Raw genomic sequence first — 24,355 nt, 5'->3', positions numbered from 1 at the left:
TGAGCCTGTTTCCTATATGATGTTTAGGCTTAACTGAGACAGTAAATGAGAGTGCACTGTAAAATAATATACAAGTTTAAGGAATTATCTGACATTTTAAATTCTTAGCACTTTTAGACTTTTTCATTAAGTCTTAGAAAAAATTCATAATAAAACCCCACAATTGGTAGTATTTTTGAACATTTGTACAACATAGGTATCTTTTTTATTCTTATTACATCATAAGCATTTTCCTTAATATATGATCTCTTTGGTTTACCATACATTTAGTGGCCCTAGAATATACTCTATTCAATAGATGGGAATTCCTAAAATTTTTAAATAGCACACCATTTAAGACAAGAAATGTATTATTCACGAGATTAAAGTTGGCATGGAAAGGCACTAGCAAAAGGGGGGCTAAAACCGAGGTTCTTGGCTAAATATTCTTTTATTTATACTGTTCCTCCTCATATTGCAAAGTTCAGCTAATTACACTTACTTGATCCAAATTCTAGAGGAATTTCTAGGTTTTCACTTCCTTCCTCTTCGAAGTCTCTTCATGTGTAACAATGGTTGCTTCTAACAACTGTTAAACTGATAAAGCCCTGCTCCGTCCCAGTCTGGTGGCTAAATATATGAAAAAACTGAGCTAGAAACTTAATTTCAAAGAAACAAGAGTGCAAGAGCAAACATTCAGCAATTGCTTTTCCACTAATGAAGCTCACACACTCACAAAAGAATGGCATGTCACTATACATTGTACCTGGGTGGGGGGTGGGGGGAGGGGGGAGGGAGGGGAATCAGTCTATTAAATTGTACTGATGCCTTTACCATTCTTTTGTCAAAGTGAGCATATACTTTGTGTTCCCTGATTCTAAATCTCTCTTCCAGGAATTATTCAGGAAGCAGTTCATATGAAGATAACTGTTTTTCCTGAAAAAGTATTTAGTAATGATGTGTGTAACTTAAAAAACTTACTGACCTGGGTAGAGCAGACATAGCTGTCCCTAACAACTGGATACCAGGACTGATGACAGCATATCTCAGCTAGACAAACCTACAACTGAACTAGTCTTGATAACAATATGTGCTCATTAACGAGTGGCTGTTATGTGCCAAGTTCTACAGATTCACAATATTCAATTCTCGTAACAGTTTTTAGAGAGATGAATTATTACACCCATCTGACAGATAAAAACAGGCCCACGGAACAACTTACCCAAGGTTCACAACTAGTAAGTGGAATCTGAACCTAAATCGACGTGCTCAACGGCTCCCTCTCTGCCAGGGCGGCAGTGCTGCTGTCAGCAGCCTGAACCCTACGTTACTCTGTCGTCATCAAGCTGGAAGCTGTGTGCGTGCGTGCCCCAAGAAGATCTTGCTGCCCATTCAGAATCAGTTTTTACTGGGCTATAATATCTAGCATAGCATATGAAAAATCAACACAAAAATGTTAAACATTTCTATACTGACTACTTATAGAGAAAATAACTAGTAATCATAGTCTCAAGCCTCTTTGGTTTGACTTGTTTTGACTTTTGCCTTTAAGCATAACCTCCAAGAGCTGATCTAGAAGAAAAAGTGAAAAAGTATCAACTTCCTGTTTCTTCTATTTATACCACTAGGATAAAAAAGCTGTATCAAAAACAGCTTGAAAATACCCAGTTTTATCTTAACTTGAATTTGTGTCAAAAAAATAGAATGCATGAGCCCCATAATCGAACATACTGGATCAAATCCTTAAGACATAGGGGAATTTTGACCGGCTAACGTGGTCCAGGTATCTGGGCTGACATTGGGCTGTAGGTTATTTCAAACACAGCAGCAAGCTGTCTTCCCTCCCAGGGTTAAGTTAGAGCACCTGTAAGGTACTTAGTACAGTGCTTACCTGGCGCATGATAAATGCCCAGTCAATGTTAAAAAGTTACCATAAACCTATTATAATTACTGTTTTTCCATTTTAATCTAGATTTAGGCTATCTAGTGACTAATATTAGGGCCTATAAGTAAACCCTATAGATAAAGAAAACATCAGACTCCCACAGTTCATCATTGTTCATTTGTTTCAGTGAGGACTTGTCCCAGCAGTAGCCCCCTGACTTGAAGACATAGTCTAGAAGTCCTAACCCAGCCTCAGGGGTAAGGGTCACCCACCATCCCTGTTATTTCTTGGGATAAGAATCCAGTTCAACCAGCTTTTGCCTCTACTAAAAGCTTTTCCTCCTACCCCAACCTAAGGTTTGCCTTGGTTTCTTATTTCTTAACTTCTGCTCTCACCTAACACTTCTGAACCTACTGTACCACTCAGCTCCCTTCCCTGTTCCAAAAAAAAAAAAAAAAACAATCACCGACCCAGTAGTTTGCCCACAATCAGATCTGCTGGGTTTAGATGAGACTTGCTCTTAAGCCCCAACGTACGTGCTTATTACTGAAGCATTATTCATACAAGTGTTTTATTCATCTATAAAGACTTTTTTCGTGAATTTTGAACAAGATCAATCTAAATTTTCTTTATCTAAATCTAAAACTCTAGAACAGATCACTTAACTAAAAATCACATTTTCTCATACGTCAGTTCATGGCCACACAAAGTACAAATCTTCCGGTACATGTCATCTTCTAGGTTTTCTTCTGGTCCATACTCATGTTGGTGAGTAACCATTTCCCTTTTCCATAAACTGCTTCTTACTGCTCGCCGTAATTCTAAGGAAAAGCAAACAACAGTTTTTCAGTGGTGCTATTCAGCTGAAATCCATCAGGTATATGTATGTATGTATGTATGTATGTATGTATGTATGTGTGTGTGTGTTTAAACCAAATATGGTTTACCTTAACCTCAACAAATCAACACTGACTATACGAACCTACCTTAGCAGGCTGGCCTGTGAAACCATTCATGCCCTTGTTGTAGTAGTATGAAGTGGGAGATTCAGAAATGGAGTGTGTGGGTTAGAGAGCGCAAAAAATCAAATCAAGATGAGGAAAAGAACAGAATTTGTGCAAGCAACTGATTATGGAAGACATGATGCCACAGCAGGAAAGGGGAGTCAGCTGGGTGACCGAGGACAAGGAGCATTTTAAATTCCATATAAGTCAGCAGCTACTTCTTTTAAGAGACATATTATCAAGCTTTGCAAGAAAATGAGAAATCCAAGAAGTCTGTCACTATGCTGTTTCATCTTAGAAAAACTGGTCATGCAACTAGTCTATTAAATTCTTTATCATATAAAATGAGCAATATTTTAGGAGAGGGACTGCTAATAAATATTGCAAAGTATAATCTAAACATAATCATAAACTTAAAAGCTAGGAAAAAAACCAGTTTTTATTCTACTTCATTTTATTTTGCATGTAAGGAAACTGAGCAAAGACAGCATGTAAACCCAGCTCATCTGTTCCAGCGTTTACAACTTTTTCCACTTGGGAATGAACAAGCTAGTAAGTTCTCAGTTTCTGGTTTAATGAACAAAGAGCAACAGTAATTGTTTACAAATTTTTCTATTCTGAGCAGTGATCCCTCAGGCCCAGAACTGCCTTTGACAGCAGCACAACTTATCTCGACCATGAGAATCGACATGCACCAAGGAATCATGCATTCTTCTACTTCGTCGTTGATCTGTGATAAGTAATATCAAAATACCACCTAAATCCTTGTATTTTTAGCCTTTATTATATCATGAGGATAAGCAAACATACAGGGCTATGTGTCAGGCACTGCTCTAAGCACTTAATACATATAAAATACATTTAATCCTCACAATCCTTTGAAATAAGTACAGCTAGCATCCCAATTGCATAGATGAGAAAACGAAGGCACAGAAAACTTAGGCAACTTGTGCCGTAGGTCAAACGGCTGGTTGGTGGCAGAGGCACAGTCTAGCTCAGGTCCACGTTCATAACCATGAAGCTGTGCTACCTTTTCTTACCTCTAGTAGGAAAGCACTTTATATACAATGATTATTTTCAAGCTTCAGTGTGCACAACTCAAGACAGTTTATAAATTAGGGAAAACCTTGTTCATCCAGACTCTAATCTTTATTCCTGTATCTCCTCATATTTTGAAGAACCCTAATTTTTCTAACCATCTGAAATGCCCTCTTTCCTTTCCATTATTTTATTTTACCTTAGGACCATTTATAAATAAAGTAATGAACTGATATACTAACCAGAACTGCACAGATGTCTCATGGTTTCATATGACAGGAAGATGTCTCCTGTTTGAGCTCCAGTACCTACTTTTTCAGCTTTGTTCTGAAGGTATCCTGGCCACGTTTCCTTTACTGCCTAAGAAAATCTATCAAAATCTGATTGTATCCCAATCACTGCTAAGCTAACCTCTGCCTAATTTGAGTACTGTGTTGAACTTCGGAAGAGAGAAAAGAAAATTATTAACACTAAAAACACTCAAAATCAAAAATCTAGCTTACTGGCCATAATTGGTCATATCTTTAGCATTTATCAGATATTTCTGGAAAAACGTGGTAAAAGGCAAGGAAATATTAAAAACTGATGTTCATCATTTTCTTGCCCTTGTCTTCCTTGAACAATCCAGTCCTAAAGCCATCATTACTTGGAAAAAGCGGGCACCTGTGGTAAAGCAGGGGCGCGCAAGGAAGGTGAGGCGGATCTCCCCACAAGAGGAGGCAGCAACCACGATGGGAAGTTAAGTTACATTTGGGGACAATAATCAACTGATGAGATCAAAGACAATGGGAATCTGGTTACTCATTGTCAGAGAAGGAAGTTACAAATAAGGGAGAAATACAGAATGGACCCTAAAACTTGGGACTGAACGGGGTTCAACTGTGTGAACTTGAGGTTTCTATCCGTATATACATGGGCAAACATAAAAAGATAATATACATGTGTTTTGTGTAGAAAGCAGAAAGGAGCACTCAATGATGAAGACATGTCAAAAGGACAGAAACTAGTCTGAAGATACTCCTATTGGACCGAATTTGAGCACCAAAATAATTAAGGATGGAAATGAATCAATAACATTGAGAAGAATAGGAATTAATGAATCCATACAGTAAACAAAACAAGTGGGGGCAAGGACGCTGTAGAACGCTGGCTTCTAGCTGGCTGAATGCAGAGGGAATGCTGACGTTAAAAAATTTTTGCAACCCTCCTACTTAAGACTGCTGCAAGCAAGAACCACCCATGGACAGATACTAAATTCTAAAGGGAGTGTTCAGGAGAAGTATGATGTTTGCAAGGTGTTTCAATTTTTTCCCTTATCAAATCAAAAATAAATACCAAAAACACCATTGAGGACAGATGGACATCATAGGCTTTCAGATGCGATGCCCTGAAAAGACAAATCATTTATGTGCTATCCCTGAAATGCACACTCTGAATCTAACCATCGGGACAAATCGGAAAAGCTCCACATGAAAAACACTTCTAAAAAGTCAGGGCGGAGGAAAGGAAGAGACTGTTTAAAAAATGTCACTGTCATGAAAGACAAATGCTGTGGAAATAGTCTAGAATAAAGAAATTTAGAAAGACGTGGTACCTAAAGCCAATACCCATTCCTAGACTGGATCCTGTGCTAGAAGGAAAAAATCATACAGCACGTAATTAGGTCCACTAACAAAACTAGCATATGGATGACAGATAAAAGTTATCAACAGTATACTTTGATTCTGTAAGGGAACATTCCTATTCTTAGGAAAGACTAGCATTTAGGGGTAAAGGGTGATGTATGCACTTCTTTAGGGTACATGGGGGGAAAGGGTTGTGTAGACAGAATGCAAATGATGAAGTAAATGGCATAAAGGTTTAACAAGAGGTAAATCTCAGTAAAGGATATATGAGTGTCCTTTGTACTATTCTTGCAATTTTATGTAAGTTTGAAAGTATTTACAAATAAAAACAAACCAAAAAGACAGGAGCTATCTTAAAGGGGCTTCAACTGGCCAAATTTGGGACAATGAACATCAAAATAAATGACAGGAATGGACTATAACACTGATTTGAGAATAAGAATCTATGAGTCCAAATGGTACTAAAAATGCTCTTCTTTCCAATAGAAGCCAGACACTAAAATTATAGAAAGAATAACAAATAGAAAATTACCATTTATATCCACCCTAGTAGTACGTAAAAACTGACTTGGGCAAAAATCATCCCTGTGTACTAAACCCACTGAGTAAAACTTAAGGAATAAGATGTTCACATAGTGTGGTCATTACCCACAGGGAAAAGTGTGCCTTCACCAGGAAGAAATCTGGCAGACACTGCCTTAACCGAGCCATTAAACTAAGTCTCACTCTCTGAGGAGAACGGTATGTGTCTCCTGATGTGACACACTCGACGACACATCACGTAGGAAACATTCCTACCAAAAATGTTTGACCCCAAATTATAAGGAAACAAGCCATGAATAAAACCAAATGAGGGATATTCTGCAAAACAGAGGGCCTGGACTCAGAGGGAGCCGCCTCCGACCAGCTTACATTACTGTCCCACTTCACAAGGAGATCGTGGTGCTGTGACCTGGGTGCTTTCTAAAAACAGGACAAGGGAGATCCATCCCCTATTCCTACCAAAGAATAGTTTTGGAGGGGAATAGTAGGACCAAAAGTAGCAATTTTCATTTGTATTGTGCAGTGTAAAAATAAAACTGTCAACATCATGAAAGATAAGAAGGCTGAGGAACTAAAACTATAGATATGCATCATCCTTGAATGGCCCCTGGATCCAACAACTAAAGAGCTGGTAAAGGCATTGGAGCAACTGGGGAGGGAGAGAGATACTAGACGGTAGCATTATATTGCTAAATGTATTGGCTGTGATTATCGTTTTTTAGTTACGCAGAGGAATGTCTTTGCTTTTAAGAGAGAACATGTTGACGTATTAAATAAGAATCACAGTGTCAACAGGTAACTTAAAAATTCAGCAAAATAGGTGTGTATATGTGTGAATGAAAGGGAAAGTATAGCAAACTCAATCAAGTGAAATAAAAATCTGTTTAAAGATTAACATGTTTTTCACTTCATTTAAGCAACTGAAAACTTTGGAAAGCGGAGATCGATTACCTACTGCTGAAAAGGAGGGGGCAGAAAGGCCAGACTTGAGCGGAGCCGGGGAGGCGTCAACAGGACTTGGGAGCTGAGGAGACCTGGAGCGGGGTCAGGAAGGGACAGGCCGAGCAGCACTGAAAGCCCAACTAACTGAAGCTGGAAAACAACTGGTTTACACCGTTACAGCCTCTCTGTCCCATTGGCTTAGAATTTCACAACACAGAAAGCTGTGAATTGACTACCTCACCTGGAAATTTATAAAAATCCATAAAAGGTTCTGTCTTGCTACTGATATCTTCAGGGACTGCTTATACTTTTTACCCAAAGAAGTTTTCCCATAAATCCTTGTTTCAATGAAAAATTTATGTTCTACCACTCTAAAACATGCATTTTACTTGGCTTAATACCTTAATTTTGCAAAAGAGGCAGGCTGTATTCGGAGAGGCTGAATGCTCCTTGTGACATGAACTTACAAGGGAGCTAGCTGAGGAGGACCAGATGCTTTTAAATACTTGATGGGAAGGCAGAAGTTTTGACATAGGGTGCCCCTTGTTCACTAGAAAAGAAAAAAATCACCAGGAAATGACACCACAGCATAAGCTTGGATCTTATTCTGTCCTCCATACACTGACGCAGAGTAACAGGGACTCCTGTCCGTCACACTCTCCTGAGAGAAGCCCGAGAACAGTCCTAAGTTATAACTGCAGGCCCAAGAGTTAATACGTCTACAAACTTAGAAAGGACCCCCAAATGGAGATTTCTTACCCATCTCTTTTCACGTGAAAGAATATAGTAACCAACAGTGAAGATTAATTTTTTTTTTAATAAGGCTAAATTCTACCAGTACTAAGTAAGAGAAAGTTGAGTATAACTTTAAAGAAAAGCTTTATCTCTGCCTTATTTGTGGAAAGGAGGCATGTGAACCCAAAATGTTCTGTGCATTGGCATCCAATATCAAGGCCAAACCGTATTTTTTGAAAGCCACTTAAACTGAATAGCAGTGATGCCATCGTTTCTACTTCTGCCTCCTCGGATCTGAGACCTACAACAATTTGAATTTGCTGACAAAATTCTTTCTTGTCTCTCACCGTATCTATATTTACATATACCTTACACTAACTATATGTACTTTTAATTTTCTCCTTTAGTAAGATCAATTTTTTCTCAAACTACTAAAGTAGATCAATATTCTAAAAACAGGGAAATGGAATCTCTTACCTTTCCATAAAGAAATCAACTGTGTCAGCTTCTTTGTGGATCGTAATCAGAAGACCAAGAGAAAAACCAGGTTCCAATTTCTTTTCAACTAAAAAACTTTTAGACTTGCTTCTATTCCTCTCTGTTCTGAGCCTTCTGAGCAAACTGCATAGTAAGCTCCTCGTCTCTAATCTCTACAGTGTCTACTCCACTCTCAGCCCTTTGTGGCCTAGTCGGGAGGACAGGAACATATCCACCGACCTCTAAAGCAAATCAACAAGGAGAAGCCGCAGTTAAAGAAGGCATCATGCTGACGTCTGCATATTAAATACCAGAAGACAATGGAGTCATTTTCACACAACAGAGAGAACTTAGGTTTTCATATGCAAAAGATTCATATGCAACATTCTTAGATTTGTAGGGACTTGGCAAAATATACCACGCATGTATCCACTTGGAAAAGTTTCCTTAAGAGACGTGCTTCTTCCAAACAAACAATTAAAGAAACCAGCCTTAAGAAAGCTAAGAAAAAATTCAGGACAATTCAAACTCTTCAAGCATCAGGAAAATCCACAGTAAGTTTATCTGATGATTAATAGCAATTTAATATTAATGAGAAAAACAGCCAATTACATTTGAGTATATTTTTTAAAAAATACCTATAAAATTGTGTAAAGCTTAAAAATGTTCATACTAATATTTAAATATTAACTTAATAGAATTTTTATAGGAAAAAAGCATAATAAAATGACACAGATGCCATAATCTTTTGTTAGTGAAATTATAAAAATTTAGTCAATCTTAGATAACATCTTGACCAAACTACAGAAACAGTATCTGAGAAAAAAGCCCTCCTTTTAAAATACTCCGTTACTTTGCAGGTACAACTTTCTAATTCCTTTATCCAGTATTATTATCTGCACTAAAATACCATCAGGAAGGGGGTTTAAGAATGCAGCAGAGAGGGAAAAATTGAGGTGATTCAGGTAACGGGGGTTAACAAAAACCTGAGGCTAATATTTAATGGGTTTATAAATACGCCCTTCTCTTTCATGTCCCTTAAGATGTCTTTTGTTACTTTATCCTGCAAGGCTCTCCTTGATGTTGGAAGAGAGAAAGGGATAGGGTAGAACTTAGAAAAGATCAAAAGAAGTCTTTCCAAACCCTCTCAATTAGTGCTTGCAGGTAGTTCTGAAGGCGGCGGCACCCAGGGGCTCCTCTGGGGAAGGTTCTTCAGTGAGACGCTCTCGTGTGGCACAGCCTGCTACACACAGGAAGCCTCTCTACCGGCCACAAACGGGCGCTGCTATACTCCCTGATTCTGGAATCATTTTCATGACAATTTATACAGAGATATGCATAAGGATGTTTATAATGGGGTTATCTGTACCGATAAAATTAGGATAAACTTCATAAATGTCCAACAGTACTTCCATTTTTAAAGTGTTTATGCATTGAAAAGAACTGGAAAAACAGACATGTTACTGATGGTTGCCTCGGGGTAGCAGAGTCACAGGACAGTTCTTTGTAGTTATCTAACTGTTGTGCACTGCAAATGAATTACTCCTGTAATGAAAATGCAGGGGGCGGGAAGGGGGGCGGTGTGAATCCCCTCACAATTAGAAGAAACAAGGCAGCTTTCTTTTTTAGTTTGCTTTTTTCTGTTTTTAAGACATCTGAGCTATCTTCAGTCACCCTCCTAAATGTCTTCTAAATACTACAAACACAAGCAAAATTATTTACTATGGCTAAGAGATTCCTTTTAAATGCATCAATTTAGTAAATGTATTACCCGGAATACACATAAAATACATACTGTCTATATACTCTTTACGCCACACGGGGACTCTACAAATACTGTATGAAGAACATGCCTGCTTTTTAAGGCTTTTTAGGAATTTTACGATAGAGCAAAAAGTGTTCTTTGTTCTCTTGTAGCGCCCTATTTTCATCGCTGTCACGGTACTTATCACACTCCACTGTGATTTTTAGGTTTACTGGTCTTTCTCTTCTGAGAAACCGTGACTCCAGCATTTATGTGAACACAGTGCCTAGAACATAGCTGACACATTATTAGCTTGACTGATGGATGGATGGAGGGAGGGAGGGATTGATGAAGACTTAGGCACATCCACCTGGACAAATAGAGACAGATGGACAATAGAATGGACAGTCCCGCGGATAGACAGACATATGGACAGAGGAGTGAGTGTGCCAATGCAGACTTTCAGTCCGAAAAGCCTGGCTCCAGTCCCGACACTCTAATCATTATTTAACACGTCGCTCTACCTTTCTAAGTTTTTTGTTCATATATAAAAAGAAAGTGATTAGACTCGCTGACATTGAAAGGTTCCATCTAGCTGCTAAGTGAGATGATAAGACTTAGTCATGATTTTTTTCATTTTAAGCAATTAGAGAGGATTGCTGGTGGGTATCTTTGCTCTTTATAACATTATTGGTCACATTTAAGATTGAGCTGATGCCAACCCTTTGACCAGAGATACATCCCTGATCCTATATAAAAATTCAAATGAAGGCGAGGGCTTCCACATTTTTTTAGAATTGCAATTCGGTGAGGTTTAGACTCAGAGCCTCAAACACCATGCGACTGAGGGCAAACTTTAAGTCTTTTTTCTTCAATGTATGTATGACAAAACATTCCAATCTACTGATGACACTACATCTTTAAACAGGAAGAACTTAGTTAAAGGCTTTTTGCAAAGCAGTAAACATAGTCCTCTATGATCTAAATGTAGCCACTTACCTTTTACTTTTTTATCAAACTTCTTCTGTTTCATTTTTTCTCGGTTTTTCTGTCGAACCTCCTTTGCTTCTTCTAATGCTTCCTGACTACCCCAAACTTCTAGAGCCCTCTTCACAATCTATAACACAGAATCCATATTTAAATTAGTTGGGATTCAGAATTGTATATTATGAAGTTATAATTATTAAATCCATAGGCACCAAAGAATGATCTAACTCAAGTACAATTTTACAAACACTTGAAATATAAAATATTTTAAATATTGATAAGAAACATCTCTATTAATACCTCTACCTAACCCTACGAGACCCTCAGTAAATGAATGCTGACTTCAATTATACTCATAGAGAGACAAGCTGTCCTCGGATTGTAACTGTTTCTCTGACTCACTCAGCTTTTTCACTTGAGTCAACGTACCTCAGAAGTACAGGTAAGTCAGTGAATGGGTCTGAAGGGTTTTGGTAAGCTCCCTCCCCAGAATTTAAAATTAGTCACATCAGATCTAAGTATGAGGTAATCTCCAAAGATCTCCCACCACAGGAAATCAATCACTACTACACTTTTCCCCCTGAATCAATCATAGCTTCCATCTACTTAATTAACTTCTGATCTTTAGAATATGCATTTAAAAAAAAACAACTCTGGTAGCTGTATGACCTAAAAAGACTGTATTCTAGTTTTAAAACTTTGCATTATATCTTTTTACTCTTTCTAAAATGTATTAATATTTAGGAGTGTAACATACACACTAAGAATTATGCTCAAGATATCTCTTACAGTATGTTAAGGGGACTAAAATATCACTCAGTAGAGCCAAACCCAAATTTCTTCTTAACATAATAAAATAATACACTCTTATTTCAATAGTTCTAAAACATTGCATTTTCTACCATTTAACCTTCTGAAAATGCTGCAGCAGCAATGTGCTTAATAGTACTTTCACAATTTTTCATAAAAAGAGGCTCAGAAGACTTGGACTCTTAATGTAAAGAGGTTTAGGACTACCTCAATAAATGTGTTGTATTTGCATTTTCCTTTTTATGTACACATAAGCATTATACATAGCAAAAACGTCTAATAAGTCTAACGGCACTATTTCAATAAGTATAAAATAAAAGCACCAAAGGGTCAAGAAGCATGGAGTCGGTTTAATGAGCACTTTTTCATTTTTAATGGTACCTAAAATAATGGTGAATCTTCTAATCGACAGTGTCTTACATTTAACGAAATTCAGTGTACGTTTGGTTTTACATGTGGCTTCTTAATTTTAATTAAAGGTACTAGAATTTTATAGTAAATTCTAAGTCAAATTTCTCTAAAGCAATGCCTCCCAATATTTTTTATATAATTGCACAAAAAAATATTTCAGTATTTGTACCATTCTGGGGCAGATACAGGAGGCTGCTTGTGACCGAAGACACCCGGCCTGGGCACCATAGCAGCCCCAGGTGCCAACACTGCTGAGCACGTTGGCCCACCTGTAAGACAGCAGGCGGAGTTGGGAAGATCTGCCCAGGACACACCGGGGTTGCATGGACACCTGATAGTTTCAGATGAGTTCTTCCCAGATGTCCCTAGATTTTAGTGTTTGTGAAATTCCTGAATTTTTTTAAAAAGGTTTTTGTGGGGGGCAGGAAAACAGGGTCTGACTCTTACTCCAAGCTTTTTTAGTTTCCCGACTGTACTCCTACCATCAATAATTAGTAATGCGTTGGCTCCAAAGTGCTGCACCAAAAAGCAAAGCAAGAAAACATGTAACTCTCATTATGAGTGGCTGTGACTCACATGCAAAGCAACAAAATGCTAAGGATGTTTTTAACGCTCTATGAGCAAAAACTAATTAGAAGTAGTTTCTCAATAAAACTTCACCTGTCAGAGGATTAAAAATGACTGAATATAACTTATTAGAGACCTGTAATTTTAGGTAGAGTTTCATATCACCCCACTGTGAATGATGAGGATTCTTCTTCACAATAAATTTAAGAGCTGGTTCTCTTTTTTCTAAGTCACAGTCTTTCAGAAGGTATTCCTCTTTTGCTTCTGTTTTAGTTATAAGTCTGTGTTTATCATCAGCATCTCTGAAAACAAATCAAGTTCATTATATAAGTTAGTTATTTAAAATAAACTAAGTTTTCAAGTAGCCCAACAGCCCTGGCGCGCGCATGCCAAAAAGAGCATATAAAACACTCTTCCCTGCAGCTGTCACTGTCAGATTAGCAGCAAAAAAATTCTAACGGAGAAATAAGCTTTATCTTTTACATGCTCTGAGAAGCTGTACTAGCAGCAAATTCATGTTATTTAACACGTTAAGGATTTCTTTTCTCCTTAAAAGTCCCTCCTTTCCACAAAGGATTTGAAATGAGTCAAAAGAGTCCAACACATATAAATGAGAACTGAGATTCAATAAGTAAGGAAATATAAACTAAGGCACAAAGCTGGGGTGGGCAGGATATAAGGAATATAAATATGCAAGGTCCAACTGCCCCAACACAGTTAAGTTTCCAGTTGGCTCTGAGCTTTTCAAATCAAGATAAAATTGGACACAGTCAATGACACCGAGTTCTCATTCATTTGTTCTCTATAAGTCGAGTATTATTTGAGGCATTAGGAATACAGCAAAGAATTAAAAAAAACCTTGTTTTCATGAAAGTTACATTCTAGTAAAGATGAAGACAGTCAATAAATATAATGACAGATAAAAACTCTATGAAGGAATATAAAGAGAGTAAAGGCATGGAACATTTTCAGATTGATTGGGTAATCAAAGTCACTGATAAGGGGTCATTGTGGCAGGGCCCTTAAGAAGTCAGAGAACATTCTGAATAGCCAGAGAACAAGCGTTCCTAGGAGACAGAAGAGCAAATGCAAAGGCTCTAGGACAGGAAAGAGCTTTGCAACAGGACAGCAAGGGGGCGCTGTAGCTAGAACACTTAGAGTGAGTGAGGTGAGGAGCGACGAAAGACAATGTCGAAGAGAAGTGGTGGCCTTGTAATCAATGATGAAGACAATTTTATTCTAAATGGAGGAGAAACCATTAAAGAATTTTGAGTAAAATGTTATATGGAGAAGAGACTGACAGTGCAAAAGCGGGGAGGAGAGCCCAGTTAAAGGGCCACTGCTGCGGTGGCCCAGGCGAGCGCGGACGGCGGCCGAGGCTAAGGTAATAGTGGGAGAGAGGGTGAGAATAGGTTTTGAACACAGAGACAAATGGTTTCAGAATTCAACATGGGATAGCAGAGAAATAGCCAATGAATGAAGTTGGCCTTTACCGAAGGAATGAACACTGAAGAGGAGGCAGAGCTCAAGGAGGGGAGACTAAAACTGGAAGTACCTTTAAATAATTTGAAAGTATCACCTAAAGGAGGGGACAAGTAAACTGTACTGTACTAAAATTATAATCCTGGAAGATGTTGAAAGGAAACAGAATGGAGAACCATGTTCCTAATTATGTTTAAATTTTAGAAATATGTATACTTTTTAGGCTACCACACAACTTTTTTTAAATTGATTTATCAGCTCCTTTCATTTTCTCATGGAAATAAGACTGTATGTGCTAATACAGTTTCCAAAAGCTACCCTCACTTAAAGGAGAGTGGTAATACTGCTCACCCTGACATTAATGACAGTGTATGTCAACGGGAATAGAGCTTGTAATTTGTAATTCCAGCGGGTGCCAGGACATTTCCAGTCACCCATGTTGAAACCAGAAACATCCCCATTCTCCCCGTCTTCCAAAGATTCTACCCAGCAAAAGTCAGCTGCGATGCTGAAGAGACAGGTCCTCCAGGCAGGTGAGGAGTTCACCGAGGGCTGTAGGTATCAGCAGTGGGAATGGGAACAGATAAGAGGCGAAGAAATATTCCAAGATAGGAACTTCAGGTGTGACAGACGCCAATGAGGTAGACAGCAGGGAACAGGGGAACCATGTGAAGGAAGAAGGATTGTTCTAAGTTAATATAAAAAGAGGATAAAGGCTAGGAGAAGAAGAAAAAGAATAACAGAAGAATGTGATTTTTCCTCATCTAGCCTCTTCCCTGACTGCTCAGGAGAGTAAAACAAGGAATGGAAAGAGGTGTCCTGAGAGTACCAGAAGGGCGGCTGGAGAGGCTTCGCTCTCCTCTCTTTCACAGCCCCAGTCCTCTGACCAAGGTGTCAACATACACTGAGACAAGAAAGAAACAGGGATCCTTCAGGACGGGTTAGGACCCTGCTCCGGAGAGGTGGCTGAAGCCCTCCGGGCCAGCAGAAGGGAAAGAACGCTGTCTATGGCAGGACCTGGGGCATTCCTATCTATGTGACATATCATAACGTCGACAAGCACAGGCTTCCTGTATTTCTTTGGCAAAATGGGAACTATACAAATGTTAAGAAACTCCCCCAAATAATAATTAGTAAAATAATATTAAATTCAAACGGATTGAATTGTTTTACCCTAAGACTATAGTAAACATTAAACTTTAGCAATTGAGAACATTGTCTGAAATAAAATGAGTACCTGCAGTTATCACAAGTTGGCAAATCAAAGTTGTTCATAAGATAAGAATCCATAAATTCTCTATTACATTCTTCACATATTGAATAGTCAAATTCCATAACAGGTCCTGAAGAAAAGATTAATGCTTTAACTTTCCTTCTTTGTGACTAGAACAATAAGTTTTCCTCTACCAATAGAGAAAATTCCTTCCTCTTCATCTGTCTCAGCCACTAGACTACAAACTTCTTGAGGGTAGAGATTATATTTAGCAATATATCCTCAACACCTGGCACAAAAACTACCCTAGGCAGAGTAAAGCTAGATATTTTTAAGGACTTCAAACACTGAGCTAAGGATCTTTATCCTAGTTCAAGTCTCAGCTTCTGAAAACAATGGTATAGAAACAGAACACGACTACTACCTACCATGATAAACCGTAACACTTCCGTTGCTGCAGCTAAAACTGGAATAGGTTTTTTAAGCTGTTATATTATACCACTAGCTCTTAAAACTTATGATCAAATAAAACTTTAACTTTTTCAAAGGGTGTGAAAGTATCCTCACCCAGAGGATACATATGGCTATATTAAGTGGATTTACCAAAACGTTAACCTTAGATATTGGATATATTCTTTTGTCATGCCAGGTCTCCCTATCTTATACTCGATGTAAACTGATTTTTTTCCTCCAAACATAAAGAATGTTCTAAATTTTATCTCCGGGGTTCTAGCCTCTCATTTCAGCCTATCAAGGTAATTTTGAGTGCTTATTCTATCAGCTGATATACTGGCTGTCTATGCCCATTATAAAACAAGACGGTGTCAACCCTAAGTACAGCAGGTCCTCCAATAACATTTCGTTCAATGTAATTTCACTATAACATTGACAAAATGCCACAGGAACTGAACTGTTGCTTATGTCAATTAGCCTATGATAAAACTGGTTCTGTTTTACATCATTTTGCTTAAAGTCAGAGAACCTATCAATGGTGTAAAGTGAGGACTTACAGTACACAAAACACAAGCTTTATTAGTCACTGCCAAATCTGTTTAATTTTCAACCTACTAGCAAAACTTTATTACTCTTATAAAGCTAACCTGCTCATTGCCTAACTTATTTAACATCAATTTACAAAGACTTACACATATTACTCAAAATGGCCAACTTAAATATCTATTTTCTGAAAATACACCTTACCTGGCTGATGAACAACTTTGCCAACTGTATGTTCTTTTTCTCCTTCCTCTTCCAGAATGAATCCTCCTCCTGTGTCAATTATCTTCGGGGCTACTTTTACATTAGCCACACCTACAAAAGGTAAGTAAAAGGGGTCAACAACTGAACTAGGTAAGCCGGTATGTCCCCTGTGCACAAGCAGAAACTTTCTGTAAATTTAATATACAGCAAACAAGACAACAAATGTCCACCATTACCACTTCTATTCAACATGATACTAAATAAAGGTCCCAGCTAGTACAATATGACAAGAAAACAGAACTGGCATAAAAGTTGGAAAGAAGTAAAACAGTCTTTATCAACAGATGGCTTTATTATATATGTAGAACATCCACAGGAATCTATAATCAGAATTTAAAAATACTACCTAGGAAGAGGTGTGTAAAAACTCTACACTGAAACACCATTCAGAGAAATCACAGACCTAGACAAGTGGAGAAATATGCCATGTTCAGATTGGAAGCCTCCATTTGGTAAAGATCTCAATTCTCCCCAAATTTATCTATTCAATGTCAAAATACCCCGGGGGGGGGGGGCTTTTGTGTGTGTGTGTGTGTGTGTGTGTGTGTGTGTGTGTGTGTGTCGTGGGGGGGGCAGAGGGGAGGGTAGGAGCTGACAAGCTGACTCTAAAAATGGAGGACTTACACTACCAGTAATTAAGACAGTTTGCCATTGGCATGAAGACAAAGAGATCAATAAAATAGAAAAGAGGGTCCTAAATAGACATACACATATTTGGTCATTTAATTTATGGCAAAGGCTCCAAAGCAATTCAGTGGGGGAAAAAATAATCTTTTCAAAAAAGGCACTGGGATTTATGACAAAGGTGCCACTAAGGGAAAAAAATGGTCTTTTCTATAAATGAACTTTAACCCTACCTCCTACAGTATACACAAAAATTGTTTAAATGGATTATAATCTTGAATGTGAAAAGTTAAACACAAAGCTTCTGGAGAAATCCTAAAATAACTTTGTAAACTTGAGATAGCCAAAAATTTCTTAAACATAACACAAAAAGTACTAACCATAAGGTCTTGATTAAAATGAAGAACTTCTACTCATCAAAAGACCTTTATGAGAGTGAAAAGTCAGGATGCAAACTGGGAGAAGCTATTTGCAATATGTATACATGACAAAGGACTCACATCCAGAATATGCAATGAAGTCCTATAAATCAATAAAAGACAAATAACCCAACCTAAAAAAAAAAAAAAAGTCAGAAGACCTGAATAGGGACCTCACAAATGAGGATATCAAAGGCCAGTAAGCACATGAAAAAGCCATCATCATCATCATCATCGGTCATTGGGGAAAAAAACTATTTTTTTAAAACCATAACAAAATATCACTACATCTCCACCAACATACACAACAAGGAACGATAGCCTTAAATAACACATTAAACCAGATGGACGTAATTGATATTTTCAGGACATTTCACCCATAAGCAGCAGAAGATACATTCTTTTCAAGTGCACCCAGACCACTGTCTAGGATAGACTACATCCGACCACAAAACAAGTCTCAATAAATTTAAAAGACTGAAATCATACCAAACATCTCTGATCACAGTGGTATGAAACTAGAATAAATTACAAGATGAAAACTAAAAAACACACAAACACACTGAGGCGACATAGCAGGCTACGAAACAAGGAATAGGTTAACAATGAGATCAAGGGAGAAATCAAAAGATGACTTGAGACAAGTAAAAATGAAAACAAAATAACTCGAAAATCTATGGGGCACAACCAAAGCAGTTCTAAGAGACATATTAATAGCAAATACAGGCCTACATCAAGAAACAAACAAACATATCAAATAAACAATCTAACATTATATTTAGAGGAACCAGAAAAAGAACAAAGCCCAAAGTGAGCAGAAAAAAGGAAATAATAAAGATTGGGGGATGGAGGGAGTCTAAAAAGACAACAGTGAAGGTCAGTGAAAGCAAGAGTTGGTTTTTTGAAAAGATAAGCAAAACTGATAAACTTTTAGCCAGACTGGAGAAGAAGAAAAGAGGGCCTAAAAAATTAAATCAGGGGAAAAAAAAATGACAACTGATACCACAGAAAGAAAAAAGGATTATCAAGAAATACTGTAACTTTACACCAACAAACTGGACAACATGGAAGAAGTGGATAAATTCCTAGAAACATACAATCTTCCAAGGCTGAATCAGAAACAGAAAACATGAACACACCAGTAACTGCTGACAAAATCAAATCAGTAATCAAAAAACAAACAAAAGCGCTGGACCATATGACTTCATAGGTATATTTTACCAACATTCAAAGATTTAATTCCTGTCCTTCTCAAGCTATTCCAAAAAATTGAAGGAGGACTCCCAAACTCATTTTATAAGGCCACCATTACCCTATTACAAAACCAGACAAAGATACTACAGAAAAAGCAAATTATAGGCTAATATCCCTGATGAACATAGATGCAAAAGTCCTCAACAATGCATTAACAAACCATATTCAGCAATACATTTATTTAAAAGGTCATACACCGAGGTCTAGTGGGATTTATGAGTGGGATGCAAGGTTGATTAAATATCTGTAAATTATACACCTCAAACAGAATAAAGGGTAAAAATCATATGATCACATAGTAGATGCAGAAAAAAACCATTTCACAAAATCCAGCATCCATTTATGATAAAAACTCTCAGCAAAATGGGGATAATGGGAACACACCTCAACATAAAAAAGGCCATATATGACAAACCCACAGCTAACATCATACTCACAGGTTTTCTTCGTTAATAGCCCCAAACTGTGAACAATCCAAATATCCATAAAAATGTACCATATTTTGCCATGTATAATGCATCCCGTGTATAACGCGCACCCACATTTTTCTGTGCATCACACACGAGATTATGATGCCCATTATCATACCCGTGGTATGGAATCATCATACCCATGTACAATGTGCATCCTTATTTTTCCCTCAAAAATTTGGGCAAAAAGTGTTCCCTATACACAGCAAAATATGGTAAAAATTGTGGTATAATAATACAAAAGAATACTATTAACATATAAATGAACTACCAACACATGCAATAATGCAAATGAATCTCCAATATTTATGTTAAGCAAAAGAAACCAGGCACTGTGATTCCATTTAAATGAAGCTCAAAACAAAACAAAAAAAGTCCTAGCTGGTGTGGCTCAATGGACTGAGTGCCGGCCTGCTAACTGAAAGGTCACTGGTTCAATTCCCAGTCAGAGCACAGGCCTGGGTTGCGGGCCACATCCCTAGTTGGGAGTGTGCGAGAGGCAACCGATTGATGTATCTCTCGCACATCGAATGTTTCTCTCCCTCTCTCCCTCCTTTCCCCTCTCTCTTAAAAAAAAAAAAAAAAGATACTATGATACTACTACTACTAATCAAAATGGTTGGAACAGTCTGAGGGTGGTTGACTAAGAAGTGGCAATGGGGAACCTTCTAAGGTTCTGGAAATGTCTATACATTAATCACTTTGGAGTTTACATGAGCATTTATATAGGGAAATTCCAGATGAATACATTTTACATGTCAATGTATGTATGTTATAAATCATGTTTTAAAAAGAAAAATTTAATGGTACTATCTTAAGTAACTCTTTTTTCCTGGCCTCAATTTCTTTCTCTAGTAAATAAAGGGATTAGATTATAATAAGCCTATTTCTATTATTAACAGCCATTCTTATACTATATTGTCTGTTCATCTCTCTCTATATCCCATTAGGCTGTTTTTCTCTCTCTAATCTGACAAATAGTTAAGCATTTCATGAATATCTACTGGACGGGCAGAAATGGATAAGTGGACCAGAACATACTGATTTCAGGAGTAGTGCAACCAATAACTGGAATGACCATGACTGCAATGAGAATTAAGAAGAGGGGAAGCTGGCCCTGGCCGGGTAGCTCAGTTGTTTGAAGTGTGGTTCATAGATGACAAGGTTGTGGGTTCAATCCCCGGTCATGGCTCATACACAGGTTGCAGGTTTGATCCCTTGATCAGGGCACATAAGGGAGGCAATAGATCCATGTTTCTTTCTCCCATTGTAGCTGCTGAGTCTTGCTGTTTCCCCAGGGCCTTAGCATCACTTCTTAACACCACATTCTAAGCAAGTTCTCAGTCTTTTTCAAGGCACGTGCAGAAAATGGAAATTGTACAGTACCTTAAAATAAAAGCACTACAAAGATAAAAGTCTCAGCACCTACCTAACTCTTGAAGCACAGCAGGTTGCATGCAATGCTCCAACAGTTACCCGTATTTTGTCATGTATAATGCACTCCCATGTATAATGCATACCCACGTTTTAGGCTCAAACTTTGAGGGGAAAAAAATTTTTCATTTTAATTTTTTAATTCCATTTTTTATTTATTTATACTTAGATACTTTTTTGTATTATGAAGGAATTTTAGCATTTCTTTTTGAACATATTATGGTACAAGAAATTTTATGTAACAAATGATTACAAAACACAAGGACAGATATAAAGTACAAGTAATTTTATGTACTGGTGACAAATTAGTACTACCCATGTATAATGCGCAAGCTTATTTTTCCCTCAAAAATGTGGGCAAAGAAGTGCGCATTATATACGGCAAAATACAGTAGTTCTTGGGTGACTGCCTAAGAAATCTTACAGAATATTCATTCTTCCTTGCTTTCCATGATCAGAAGTTTAATTTAATACCAGCTTATACTCTACTTTGCACCCCTGTTGCACATCCATTTAGTGCAGATGCTCCTGGGCATATGATGGGATCACATGCCAATAAACCCATCATAAATGGAAAATAGCGTAAATCGAATACTACACTGTAGAGTATGGGTTGTTCGTGAACGTGGCTAACTGGGAGCTGTGGCTCACTACCACTGCCCAGCATCACAAGAGAGTATAGTATTGCATATCATTAGCCCAGGAAAAGATCAAAATTCAGCTCACGGTCTCTACAAAATGTGTGTAACTTTTGCACCATTATAAGTCAAACCACTGTAAGTCAAGAACTGTCTGTATAAATCTAGAAACCTTCGTAGAACCATGAATATGAATTAATCAATGCAAATTAACTTTTTGTCCAGATTCTAGCATGCCTCAAGTTGAAAAAGGAATAAAAGCAAGCCACGAGAAAGCAAAATGAATGAGACCTGAACCATTAAATAGTGGCTGGAAATTGCAGATTCAGTGTCAGTATGAATATCAAAACATGAAGCCAGGCCCTGACTGGTGTGGCTCAGTGGGCTGAGCATCGTCCAGCAAAGCCAAGAGTCACCTGTTCGATTCTCAGGCAGGGCACATGCCTGCAAAGCGTGCCTGGTTCCTGGTTGGGGCACTAGCAAGAGGCAACCAATCAATGTTACTCTCCCTTTCTTTCTCCCTACCTTCCACTCTCTAAAATAAATAAAACTTTTAAAAAAGAAAGAAAAGACATGATGTCAGCCTGACTCTTTGCACTCTTCCCCCCTTCTAGCTGATGAAAAACGATAGTAGATGACACAGCTTTAAACTCTGCTCAACTACTCACAGCACGAGTTATGGCTTTAGGAGTACAGGCACTTCATGTTGCAGCGGTAGTCCTGAAGACCTGCATGTCAACCAAACTATACTTTAGGTACCCTGGGGAGGATTATTACTTGACCACAGTGGAGAATTACATAAAATAGACAGATACACAAATACATACATATACATGCCAGACAGGTAGCCAAGGGCTGCCTGAAGAAAGGTAAAAGGTGAAATCCAGATAAGAGTAACAGCCTTTCTTCCTAAGGGTGAGCGATGCCTAGCACAGCAGAGGCAGCTGGTGGCAAGGAAGGGACCCGAACCCACCTTCAGATGACCCAAGTTCTAGTCCTGATTAGCCTGTGCACTTGCTGGGATGAACCTAAGCAAATCCCTTTCCTTTTCTGGTCCTCAATATCCACCTCATTCACACAGACTCCAAACCCTGCCCTATTTTCCAGGGTAGCTCTGAGAATTAAATTAGCTTATTTAAAACATGCGAGGGAGGTAGCTATTGTCTGCTCCTTCCAGCGCCCTACAGTAGCAAGCCCTAGGCTGGATGTGCAAAGTTCACTCAACCACCCTTTGAAGATGAATGAGGGAGCAGGGGCAGATAACTGAATGGGTTACAGGTCTAAAAGCTTTATGCAAAGTACCACCTCTGGTACCGGTGGAGACTGCAGGAAAACCGAAACGGGCAGCTGAGGCGCTGACGGGCACTGGCTGGCACCTCCCGACGGCGAGGGCAAGCAGCTGCATTCCCAAGCTAAAGACCGCAGCCACTAGACAGCCAAGAAGCAGCGAGGAAAGCCCGGGGCTAGGAGTCGGACGACCTGGGTTCTACTGTGGAATCGTCCTGTGATCTAGGACAACTCGCTTCGACCGGACCCTAAGCGGATTCCCTCCTGGGACAGCGGGAGGGTGTGCCCACAGACACAAGGGGTCTCGAAGCCACATGCGGGACTCGGCGCCCGGTTCGCCAGGAGAGGGAAAGGGCAGGCGTCGCCAGGACCCAAACCTCCTGTAGCAGCAACAGCCGTGGCCGGGTAGGGCCGGGCCGCCAGCCTGGCCTGGCGCAGCATCAGCGCCCGCTGCCGCTTCCGCTCGATGCTCGCCCGCACAGAGGCAGACAGCTCCTCCGGCTGTCCTGAAATCGCCGGCTCCGGCGAAGGTTCCTCGGCTGCCGCCATCTCCAATCTCACAGAACCGTGTCCCCAGTCCTGCGCACGCGCAGATTACACCAGAGGGCCTCTGAGAGGGAGCGCGCCTGCGCGACCTGTGCAGGACGGGAGGAAGGGCGGGGCGGTGGGCGAAGTCTGAGTGCTTACAGGGGCCGGAAATACCTTTTGGCTTGTAAACTGAGAAAGTGGTATGAAGATGGTTTTATCAGGACTTGGTCGTTTTTAAAATGGTAGTTTCGCTTGATGGTTTAGAATATGGGCTTTGGAGTCAGACCTAGCTTAAGTCATATCTCTTAGATCTACCATCTGCGTGATCTTGAACAAGTTATTTAACCTGAGTTCCGATTCTTCAGTAGTAAACTGAAGTAGTATAATTACGGAACCACTTCCTGGGTTCTTGGAGGAATTAGATGTAAAGGCTTTCCACACAATTCCTGGCACATAGAAAGCGTCCAAGAATGATGGCAGCTGGTAGTAATACCATCAATCAAGAGAGATTAAGAGATAATTGATCTGACTTTTCGGACAGAGCCTTAGATTGGAAATGAGAGCACCTGTGTTCAAACGTTCACTTGCTGTGTAATCGCAGGCAAATGCAGCACCTGGTACCAAGGCTGCTGCTCACGAACTTCACTGTCTTTTCCATGGAACATTCGTGGATGAGTTGCCACCAGGGAGACAATGAGTTTGGATGGTGGCTGAATCCTGAGTCCCCAAAAGTATGGTAAATGGAGCAAAAGAAACATTGCACACTTTTCCAGAAATATATGCTATTTTTATTACAAATAAAATTGACTTGAAACCAGAAAACATTAAGTTCTAATTACATATACTATTTAGGACTAGATTTTAGAGCGATCTGACACATGTGACGTTTCCCACTAATATTCAATGGTTAAGGTTTGAGAAGCACAACCTAGTGGTTCTAATCTATTGATTATTCATATATTGTATTTAAGCTCGAGAACCTCATATAAGTGGTCAAAT

At 38.9% G+C, this 24,355-nt stretch overlaps 1 protein-coding gene across 2 annotated transcripts; it reads right to left on the bottom strand.

Moving 5' to 3' along the window:
* Window positions 1–1,062: 1,062 nt before the first annotated feature.
* XPA (XPA, DNA damage recognition and repair factor) lies at window positions 1,063–23,407 on the bottom strand. 2 transcript variants are annotated; one of them, XR_008530066.1, is made up of 7 exons: window positions 23,206–23,407; window positions 16,643–16,753; window positions 15,467–15,572; window positions 12,884–13,049; window positions 10,972–11,089; window positions 8,229–8,470; window positions 2,613–2,685 (listed from the first exon to the last, which is right to left on the bottom strand). XR_008530066.1 is itself a non-coding variant. In XM_054584628.1 (6 exons), exons 1-6 carry the CDS (start codon window positions 23,375–23,377, stop codon window positions 2,537–2,539), a joined length of 822 nt encoding a protein of 273 aa, XP_054440603.1. In that variant the 5' UTR covers window positions 23,378–23,407; the 3' UTR covers window positions 1,063–2,536. The 2 variants fall into 2 exon arrangements, 1 of the variants encoding a protein (XP_054440603.1); XM_054584628.1 differs by lacking the exon at window positions 8,229–8,470 and having other exon boundaries at window positions 1,063–2,685.
* Between the last annotated feature and the right edge of the window lie 948 nt (window positions 23,408–24,355).

This window comes from Pteronotus mesoamericanus, unplaced genomic scaffold (genome assembly GCF_021234165.1).
Source record: "Pteronotus mesoamericanus isolate MK-2021 breed Mesoamerican mustached bat unplaced genomic scaffold, CSHL_Meso_final contig_78, whole genome shotgun sequence".
Lineage (NCBI taxonomy): Eukaryota > Metazoa > Chordata > Mammalia > Chiroptera > Mormoopidae > Pteronotus > Pteronotus mesoamericanus.
This window is presented reverse-complemented; position numbering and strand designations above follow the sequence as displayed.